The 11,273-nt window shown below is 45.6% G+C and overlaps 1 protein-coding gene across 1 annotated transcript in view; it reads right to left on the bottom strand.

The window, feature by feature from the left end:
• The window catches only part of ABLIM2 (actin binding LIM protein family member 2), a 226,009-nt gene that overhangs the window by 110,404 nt on the left and 104,332 nt on the right, over positions 1 to 11,273 (bottom strand). Inside the window, exon 10 of the mRNA XM_068276796.1 lies at positions 6,200 to 6,346. Within this exon, the coding sequence (XP_068132897.1) occupies positions 6,200 to 6,346 (147 nt within the window). The remainder of the gene's footprint in view (positions 1 to 6,199; positions 6,347 to 11,273) is intronic.

Raw genomic sequence — 11,273 nt, 5'->3', positions numbered from 1 at the left:
CAGGGTGTCCTCTTAGATGACTGACAGGTTGTATTGGCACTGAAGTGCAGGAAGCGCAGGATTTTCTCAAATCGTGACCTGGACATGGTAGCAGAGAACATGGGCATGTGATGTTTTGGGTGCGTAGACCTATAAGACCACAATACATTCTTTTTTGACTACACCCATGTTAAGGAGAAGGCACACAAAAATGTTACGTTCGGAAATTGGAGTGGTTTCCACCGAAAAGACTGGGCATGGTAGCTTATTGGATTGGCAGTTACATATTGTGTGGCCTAACGGTTGGTCTCAGCCACAATGAAGTCATACTGACCAGCAGTGATCATAAAAAAAAAAATTCTGTCACTGCGGTGGGGCGGGTGAGGGTTTGGTCGGGTGATCAGAAGACCGTGGGGGAAGATTACGGCCTGATCTGATGGATAGGAGTGCTAGGGGGTGACAGATATGACAGGAGGTGATTAATGGTTGTCTCTTTGGGTGATTAAAGAGGAGAATAGATGCAATCAATGCACTGGGTAGGTGATCGGAAGGGGGTCTGAAGGGGATCTCAGGGTTTTGCTGAGTGATCAGGAGTAAACACGGGGCAAAATAAGGCATGATCTGATGGGTATGTGTGCTAGGTGGTGACAGGTGTTGACAGTAGGTGATTGAAGGGTGTCTCAGGGGGTGATAAGAGGGGGGGAATAGATGCAAGCAATGCACTGGCGAGGTGATCAGGAGAGGGGGGTGTCTGAGGGCGATCTAAAGGTGTGGGCGGGTGATAGGTAGAGTTGGGCGAACAGTTCGGCTGTGTTAGCCGAACTGCAGCCGAACTGTTCGGGTGCCCAACCTGTCATTTATCTATGGCTCTTACTACTTACTACTTACTCACTCATGACGTCACACACATGCGCAGAGAGTGCCCGGCAACGGGAGCGCGATCTAGGACGCGCTCCGCCGGGCCAGCGCAGACGTACTACTCCGGGTCATTGCGACCCGGAAGTAGTAAGAGCCATAGATAAATGACAGGTTGGGCACCCGAACAGTTCGGCTGCAGTTCGGCTAACACAGCCGAACTGTTCGCCCAACTCTAGTGATAGGATGCCCATAAGGGGCAGGTTAGGGTCTGATCTGATGGGTGGCAGTGACAGGTGGTGACAGGGGGTGATTTAAAGGTGATAAGTGGTGATTATAGAGGAGAATAGATGTATACAGTACACCTGGTGGGGGGGGGGGGGCGGGGAGGGGGTGTTCTGTGGAGGATATGAGGGTGAGGGGGGATGATCAGGAGCACCCAGGGGGTAGTTTAGGGCCTAATCTAAAAAATAGCGTTGAATGATAGTGACAGGGAGTGATTGATGGGTGAGTAGGGGGGGTAATTGGGTGCAAACAGGGGTCTGAGAGGGTGTTCAGGGGGGGTATGAGGGGTGCTGTGGGCGATCAGGGGGCAGGGGGGGAGGATCAGTGTGTTTGGGTGCATAATAGGGGGGCTGCAGCCTGCCCTGGTGGTCCCTCAGTCACTTGGACCACCAGGGAAGGAGGCAGCCTGTACAATACGCTTTGTTTACATTAGAAAGCGTATTATACGCATTGTATGCGTCGATCAAGGAGTTAACAACCCACGCCAGAACGGACAGCGGGCTGACATTGTAGGTGGGCGGAGCCTATTGCCGACGGATGCACGCGCATCCGAGCGCACGATCCTCGGCCAGCTACTACGCAACGAGCCGCCAACGAAGGGCGTATTGTGGTCGTTGCAGACACCACTTTCACCCCGCCTATCGGCTGTGGGCGGTCGGGAAGGGGATAAAAATATACGTGAATACATGTATAAATACATGTATGAACCTTCTTCCATAAATTATATTTATAAATATTAATATATATATTTTCTGTATATATAGATAGATAGATAGATAGAGAGAGAGAGAGAGAGAGAGAGAGAGATAGATAGATAGATAGATAGATAGATATTCACACACACACAGAGAGATATAGAGATAAAGATATATTAATACATACATATTGGTCTATTACAAGTATTATTAAATTAATATCAGCAGCTAATTTATCTTTACAACAGTCTGTATTTAATGTAATCGCTAGATGGCGCTATTGAACTAATGTGTATGTAAAAAAAAAAAACTAAAACATTACTAGCTCTGTTAACAGTGAAAAAAAAAATAGCGTAGTGGGTAGATGATAGGGTTAGTAAGCATGGGCTCATAACTTTTTAAGTTCGAGACTCAAGGTTTTGATTTTTTTTTTTTTAAATTAAAATAATTAAAATGGAATATACAATTGTCAATTAAGTTAAATATCCATTTATATTAAACAAATGAATTAATTGTATTGCTTTAAAGAGAAACATTGTGTAAAAACCTAATTCTATTTAAATACATATATTACCTAATAGCCCTAAGAAAACGGCCACATGAAACTATGTAGACCCCCCCAAACTCCCCCCTCACTGTCCACCTGCAAAATCCACGAATTTATCAGTCGTGGATTTTGCTGACAGTATTAGCTTCAGAGTGAGACAGGGCTATGAGCTGAAGCCCTGCCCCACAGGTGTCTGTCATCGGCGGAACTCCGCCTCTCCCCCGCCCCTCTCAGAGGAAGAAGACTGAAAGGGGCGGGGAGAGGCGGAGATCCGCCGATGACAGGCACCTGTGGGGCAGGGCTTCAGCTCATAGCCCTGCTTCACTCGAGAAACGCAGCCAGCCAGCCAGATTGCCCCCCGGGGATTTAGGGGGGGATTTAGCTAGAATAGAGCGTCGGGAATGCGGGGGATTAGTTAGGGCTAACTTTAAAACGATAAATTTCGTGCAGAGAAGTTTTTATATAAAACGATAAATATCGTTTTAAAATATCGTTCTAAAAATGGCGCCATTATTTGGCTGGCGCCATTTTTAACTAGACCCATGACTGGAATATCTGCAGAATTCTCATGTGATGCGAGCTGATCAGTGCAATGCTGCTCTCCTCAGCATTTTATGATTGTAGGTCAGACAGGAAGTGTTTACTCCAACAACAGGAAGTTCTGTGACTGAACGGCAGACTCTGAATGCTACACGTTACATTATTTGGATGACTCTCAACTAGGGACGCTTCGGACTAGGTTTACTAGGCCCGTTGCCTAGATTGGAGGAGAGCAGAAAAACGGACATATTAACCTCCCTGCCGTTATAAAAATTTGCTGCGCACGGCAGGGAGGGTGTTTTTTTGCATTTTTTTTTTTTTAGCATGTAGCTAGCCTAGCGCTAGCTACATGCTTCCTCCCTCCCTGCGGCGTCCCCCTGTATGCGCCGATCTCCGCCGGCGCATATGCCCATCCGGAAATCCGGTTCTGAACGGGATTTCCATGAGGGCTTCCCCCGTCGCCATGGCGATGGGCGCGATGACGTCACCGACGTCGTGACGTCAGAGGGAGTCCCAAACCACCCCTCGACGCTGCCTGGCACTGATTGGCCAGGTAGCGCACGGGTCTCGGGGGGGGCACCCTCTGATGCGGCGGGTTGCGGCGAATCGGCGCGGAGCGGCGGCGATCGTAAGTTACACGCAGCTAGCAAAGTGCTAGCTGCGTGTAACAAAAAAAAATTATGCAAATCGGCCCAGCAGGGCCTGAGGAATCCTCCGCGGCAGGTTCCCCCGAGCTGAGCTCGGGATAACCGGCAAGGAGGTTAATGGACTCAATGGTTTTCTATGGACCTGTGTACATGTTTTGATTTTTAGCATTAACCACATTTGCTGCATTGCCTCCATCCATGTGGCTTCTGTTTGCAGGCATTTTGATGGTGTGCAAGGCCCCCCCCCCCCTTTTTTTTTTTTACTACAACATTCTCCCTCAGCTTAGTACAGTACAATTTGACTGTATGGCACAGTGTTAAGCAAAGATGCAAACCCACAATACACTGCGCATGTTTAAATTACCCATAAGCCAGTGCAGGGGCGATACTTTTCACCAGCTTCTATCCATTGTGGCTAGAGTTGGGCCGAACGGTTCGCCGGCGAACCTGGTTCGCGCGAACCTAGGTGGTTCGCGTGCGGGTACCGCACGCGAACTTTATTGCGGAAAAGTTCGCCCCATTGCGGTTCGCCCCATAATGCACTGAGGGTCAACTTTGACCCTCTACATCACAGTCAGCAGGCCCAGTGTAGCCAATTAGGCTACACTAGCCCCTGGAGCCCCACCCCCCCTTATATAGGCAGGCAGCGGCGGCCGTGGCCACTCGTGTGCCTGCATTAGTTAGAGTAGGGCGAGCTACTGCAGTCTCTCATAGGGAAAGATTAGTTAGCCTTAGCTTGTCCCTGGCTGCATACCTGTTCATTGATCCTGCCACTGCATACCTGTTCATTGATCCTGCCACTGCATACCTGTTCATTGATCCTGCCACTGCATACCTGTTCAGTGATCCTGCCACTGCATACCTGTTCATTGATCCTGCCACTGCATACCTGTTCATTGATCCTGCCACTGCATACCTGTTCATTGATCCTGCCACTGCATACCTGTTCATTGATCCTGCCACTGCATACCTGTTCATTGATCCTGCCACTGCATACCTGTTCATTGATCCTGCCACTGCATACCTGTTCAGTGATCCTGCCACTGCATACCTGTTCATTGATCCTGCCACTGCATACCTGTTCATTGATCCTGCCACTGCATACCTGTTCATTGATCCTGCCACTGCATACCTGTTCAGTGATCCTGCCACTGCATACCTGTTCATTGATCCTGCCACTGCATACCTGTTCATTGATCCTGCCACTGCATACCTGTTCATTGATCCTGCCACTGCATACCTGTTCATTGATCCTGCCACTGCATACCTGTTCAGTGATCCTGCCACTGCATACCTGTTCATTGATCCTGCCACTGCATACCTGTTCTGTGAACCCACCACTGCATACCTGTTCTGTTCAGTGGACCCGCCACTGTATACCTGTTTAGTGAACCCGCCACTGCATACCTGTTCTGTTCAGTGGACCCGCCACTGTATACCTGTTCAGTGGACCCGCCACTGCATACCTGTTCTGTTCAGTGAACCCGCCACTGCATACCTGTTCTGTTCAGTGGACCCGCCACTGTATACCTGTTTAGTGAACCCGCCACTGCATACCTGTTCTGTTCAGTGGACCCGCCACTGTATACCTGTTCAGTGGACCCGCCACTGCATACCTGTTCTGTTCAGTGAACCCGCCACTGCATACCTGTTCTGTTCAGTGGAGTTTGGTGTGTCAGTGTGAAGCAGTACCTTAATTACACTCCCTGATTGATGTATACACATGCAAGATGTTTTAAAGCACTTTAGGCCTGTCATTTAGCATTCAATGTGATTTCTGCCCTTAAAACGCTGCTTTGCGTCAAATCCAGATTTTTCCCGGTGACTTTTGGCGTGTATCCCACTCCGCCATGCCCCCCTCCAGGTGTTAGACCCCTTGAAACATCTTTTCCATCACTTTTGTGGCCAGCATAATTTTTTTTTTTTTCAAAGTTCGCATCCCCATTGAAGTCTATTGCGGTTCGCGAACTTTAACGCGAACCGAACCTTCCGCGAAAGTTCGCGAACCCGGTTCGCGAACCTAAAATCGGAGGTTCGGCCCAACTCTAATTGTGGCTAATGCTTCTACTCCTTGGTTTTCCCTCATATTAAAACTGCTTTGTAAGTATTCCTCTTCCCCTCCCTGGGAGCGAATCATACCTCCCTTCATCTTATCATCCCTGTGCAGCCCTTCAGTGGACACTGGGTAAAGGATAGGGAGAAAGATGAATCGTTTGGGGCAGCTTGATGCAAAGAAAGCAAAAAGTTCTAATTGAAGTGAATAAAATGCAATACACATAGTCAGCTAAAAGGGACCAGAGGTACTGCCTCTGCTTGTGAAGCATGAGGTCACAAGTTAGACTCGGGTCAGTAAAAAAATGCAATACACATAAAATAATGCCGGTAATTACATTATTTATATATGTATTTTTTTCACTATAATTGCTTGCATGCCATGCCAAAAGTTAATGGACCGTCACTTGATGAAGTGGAATATAAATTGTGAAAAATAATAGATTTGTTATCTGAATGCATACTGTCCTAAAATATGTCCTCATCAGACTCATTCCTATTAAAAGGCAAAGTGGAATTTTTTTCTTAGGTGGTAATATGGTTTTATAACCTAATGACACATTTTATAAGTATTTATTTATATTTTAGGCTTTCAGTACCTCTCCATAACTATGCCTGTCATCTCCTGCATAACTGATGTATGGAGAATAGGAGATCATATCTGGACGGTCAATATTATAGATGGCCTTATTTTTGGGAAGAGCCGCCAAATCCTTGTAGTCAATAATCTCATCGCCAAGTTTCGCCTAAAGAAAAGAGGAAAGAGAAAGAAGAGAGACAGGTAAAAGCTGAGGAAAGAACAGATCACAACACAGCACAGTATGTACAAAGTGAGACAAACCAAAGGAAAAACATTGTGAGAAAAAATAGCACAGGACAGAAAACTGTACATGCAAAGCCTCTACTACAGTGGCTCTCTGATACATAAATCCAGATAACGTAACTCACAAATAAAGCAAAATGAAAGATCAGAGCTAAAACAATTTATGCAGAATCAGAATCATGTTTATTCGCCAAGTGTGGCAGTTGCCACACCCGGAATTGTTTGTGGTACACATCGGTATAGAGCATAGTGCCAGAACAACATTAAAACATAGTGGTGCAATACAGAAAGCATTGAAGAACAGACATAGGCATTGAAAACATTGTAGTGCAAGTACACGTGCAGTGAAGACAGACATAGGATAGGTGCGTAGCAGCTAGTCCTGCTAATTAGTTAATTAGTCCTAGGTGCTAAAACACACGGAATGAAGAAACAACCAAGGCCGGGGTGACAGTCCAGCTATTTAGCTTTGCTGTGTGCAGGGCTCGAGTTCAGAAGGTGCACTGTTTGGGGGGAAAAGGAGTTCCTGTGTGTGGAGTTTTGGTGGAAATAGCTCTGTAGCGGTGGTTGGCGCGCATGCGGTTGAAGAAGTGACCGCCCTGGTGGAGGGGATCTTGTGTGATCCTATTTGCCCTTGTTCTCAGCCTGGATGCATAGAGGAGGTCCAGTGGTGGCAGGGGTGTACCGATTATTCTTTCCGCAGCATTGATTACTCTTTGTAGTCTGTACTTGTCGCTTGTGGTGGCACCGCCATACCAGACGATGATGGAGGAGCACAGGATAGACTCGATGGTGGCAGTGTAGAAGCTCGACATCAGCTCCTGTGGCATGCCAAACTTCCTTAGTTGTCTTAGGAAGAACAGCCGTTGCTGAGCTTTCTTTTGGCATTTAGTTGTGTTTTCACTCTATCTCAAGTCTTTGGTGATGGTAGTGCACAAGAACCGAACACTTGATACTCTGGTGACCTCTGTGCCTTCGATGAAGACCGGGTTAAGTGGGGGAGGGCGCTTCCTGAAGTCCAAAACCAGCTCAACAGTCTTTGCAGCGTTTAGGACGAGCATGTTATCCTTACACCAACTGCAGATACGCTCGATCTCACTGAGGTAGGAGCACTCGTCCTCTCCACTGATGAGGCCAAGGATGGTGGTGTAGTCGGCAGTCGGCAGTTGAGGTACATCTGTTCGTATACAGGGAAAAAACGATCGTCGACAGTACACAGCCTTGGGGGGCACCAGTGTTCATGGTCCTCACTCGGGAGAGGCAGCTGCCCAGTTTGACTTGTTGCGTCCTTTTCGTGAGGAAGTCTTTGATCCTTTGATCGCAGAGAGTTTGATCAAGTCCGAGTTGCACTAAGTTGTTATGCAGGATGTCCGGACTGATTGTATTAAAAGCAGAGCTGAAGTCTAGGAAGAGGATCCTAGCGTAGATGTTAGGTCTGTCCAGATGCAAAGCACACATTTAACATCACTCATACACACATTTCGTAATGCTTTGATTTAACAGTAAAGCTACATACACACGGGGGACAATTGCCCCCCGTTGCATGTATACAAGCGACCAGGGAGCGATAGCTCCCTGCCAGCGACAGCTGTCCACACATCTTGCCAGATAGGCAGAGACGCGGCGGAAGCTGTCTGTGAATAGAGCATCCCCCGGCCGGATGCTCCATTCACTCGCGTAGGTCTCCTGTCGCTAGTCCGCATACACACGCGGGACTAGCGTCAGTTGCAGCGAAGTTGCGGCGACAGCTGTAGCAGGTGATTGACCGTGCCAATCGCCTGGCGACAGCTCTGACGGGCAACGGTTCGGGGCGCGCGTGTCATACACACGTCGACCTGTCGCCGCAACACGCGCGTGCCACGCGGTTGCAGCGACAGTTGTAACCTGTGTGTATGCACCATTAGTTTCAGTCTCGAAAGCCTGCATAGACTAGAATGTTGCAAACTTTACTTATAAATGGATCAGAGTGCTTAAAATTGATGGTGCTTTGTAAACTGGATAGGAGGACTGGGAGAATTATTATCAAAACTACGCCCCCCCCCCCCCCCATTCTGATGGACAAGTATTATTAGTATCAGGGTTTACAAAAGAAAGAGAAATGGAAGGTTAGTGTAAGCAAACCTGGAGCGAAAAGAAAGTATGATATAATTAATTGTATGTGTAGAACATATAATGAATAGACCATTAGTATCAAAGAAAAGAGTCTCATATTATTATTATTGTCAGTTATATAGCTTTTTTTATAACCTTGCATCATTCTGTCATTTTTGAAAATTAGAAACCACAATCTGACCCATATGCAATTCACTTTCTCAGGAGTTATCTCCTAAGAGATATTTTTTCATCTTCTCTTTTAAATAACTTTTCAGCACTTTGCAATTGAAAAAGTACCAAATTAAAAACTATTTGTAACCATTAACAAGTTGTGAAAATATCACCTAGGTGAAAACTCAGTAGAAAACGTTAATTGCGTTTGGCCCTTTGTCTTTTAAGCTATAAAACAGAGCAGAAATAATGACCCTTTGAACTTTCTTGCAGTAAAACCTTATTTCAAGCTGCCTCTCACTGTTTCTTGGCTGTTAAAGTGCTTTATAAAACAGGACTGCCTTTGACCCAAGTTGGGTCGAATAGTTCAGAGAAGCTCATCTGCGTAGATAACAACTTAAAGCGGATTTGAGATGAAAAACTAACTATAACAAGTAACTTGTCTATATATCGTAAGTACAGTTTAGATGGTTTACACAGCAAATCTAGCTGCAAACAGTTTTAATAGAATATGATTATTTCTTCCTGTGATACAATGACAGCAGCCATGTTGTTTGTAAACATTACATAGAGGCAGGCTTATCTGCACCATCAGCACTCAGACTGAAAAAACCTAGTACCCCCTCCTCCTCCCTCCTCCCCTCTGCCTCTGAAATCTCTGGCTAGTAACACCTCACCCTCCTCCTGCCCAGACTGAGCTCCCATGAGCCCTTGCTACTGCCAAGGCTCTCTGAAAACCCGTGGGCGTGGTTTATTTAGTTTATAGGGAATTAGAGTATTAAAACAAAAACAAAAAAGTATTTGGCTTGAGGAATGCCTTATAAACAATAGGAAAGGAACACAATTATGCAATGAGTAAAAGTTCATCTCGGATCCACTTTAAGTTTTTTTTTAACTCTTCCTGTACTGGGAAAGAATATGAGACTCTTTTCTATGCTACTAATGTTCTATTTCTTAGCTGTACTACTTATATAATGCATTATCTCATCAGTTTATTTCCGTTGTTGGGTTTGCTGTAACACTCTTTATGCAAAGCACACCTTTTACACCACTAATTTACACATTTTTTAAATGTTTTCTTTTAACAGTGACTTCCGGTCTGCGAAAGCCTGCATATAATAGAAAGCTGCAAACTTTACTTAGAAGTCACAGTGCCTGAAATTGATTTTCCTGGTGCTTGGTAAACTGGGTGAGAGGACTGCGAGAATTAATTATCAACATAGATGTTTAATGTTAAAAAAATAACATAGTATATATATATATTTTTTTTTATTCTATTTTTTGTACTGGACTTAAAATACAATGTATAATTCAACAAATACAATCCCAAAATAACTTGGTTCTCGCACAGATTGACAATAATAACATTTACCACCTGTTTACCACATTATGGTTAGGATTTGCTTGTTTCAGATAATCACAGTGTCAAGATGGAATGACAGTGAGCTAAAATGTGAGGAGCACAAACTGAAAAGCTTAATGCTAATATTTCTCAGCAATTGATGCTGAATAAAGACTGGAATTCAGAATATGTATGGACAAATTCAGAAGACAGAAAAAACACATACTCTTTAACACTTGTCACATCAACTGGGGTCTGGCCTGGCCAGTGACACAGCATTCATACTGCATCAATCCCTTCCTGTCTTACACGTCCATGTGACTCTGAAACAGCATTTATACTGCACCGCCCACTTCCTGCCTCATATGCCCACCCATAAAAATATGACACAACATTCTTACTGCAACACCCACTTCCTGTTTCACACACCCATGTGCATATGACACAGCATTCATACTGCACCACCCACTTCCTGTCTCATACACCCATATGAATATGACACAGCATTCATTCTGCACCACTCACTTCCTGTCTCATACACCCATATGAATATGACACAGCATTCATACTGCACCACCCACTTCCTGTCTCATACACCCATATGAATATGACACAGCATTTATACTGCACCACCCACTTCCTGTCTCATACACCCATATGAATATGACACAGAATTTATACTGCACCACCCACTTCCTGTCTCATACACCCATATGAATATGACACAGCATTCATACTGCACCACCCACGTCCTGTCTCATACACCTATATGAATATGACACAGCATTCATACTGCACCACCCACTTCCTGTCTCATACACCTATATGAATATGACACAGCATTCATACTGCACCACCCACTTCCTGTCTCATACACCCATATGAATATGACACAGCATTCATACTGCCCCACCCACTTCCAGGTTCTAGATTTTCTAGAGTATTTGCCGCCTGAAGCAATACATTATGAGGACACCACAACCCCCCAATTTGTGTGTGCAAAGTTGGACCAAAGAGGAGAGACACATCAGGCTGTGCATTGCAGGCTCTGCCACTATGCTTACCTCTCTCTGATTCCTCCAAGACAGCATCTCCGCCCTGCTGGCCACAGCATCTGATCCCCAGGATGCTGTGTATGTGCTGCACCAGCGCCGTATAACTCCCCTGCTCTCAGTAGATTAACAATGGGAGCACCAGTCACATGTGAAGTCCTGCTTCCTCTATGGCTACAGCAGCGTCTCAT

The sequence above is a fragment of the Hyperolius riggenbachi genome, chromosome 1, assembly GCF_040937935.1.
Source record: "Hyperolius riggenbachi isolate aHypRig1 chromosome 1, aHypRig1.pri, whole genome shotgun sequence".
Taxonomy (NCBI): Eukaryota; Metazoa; Chordata; class Amphibia; order Anura; family Hyperoliidae; genus Hyperolius; species Hyperolius riggenbachi.
The sequence above is the reverse complement of the archived record's forward strand: the minus strand, read 5'-3'. Positions and strand labels throughout refer to the sequence as shown.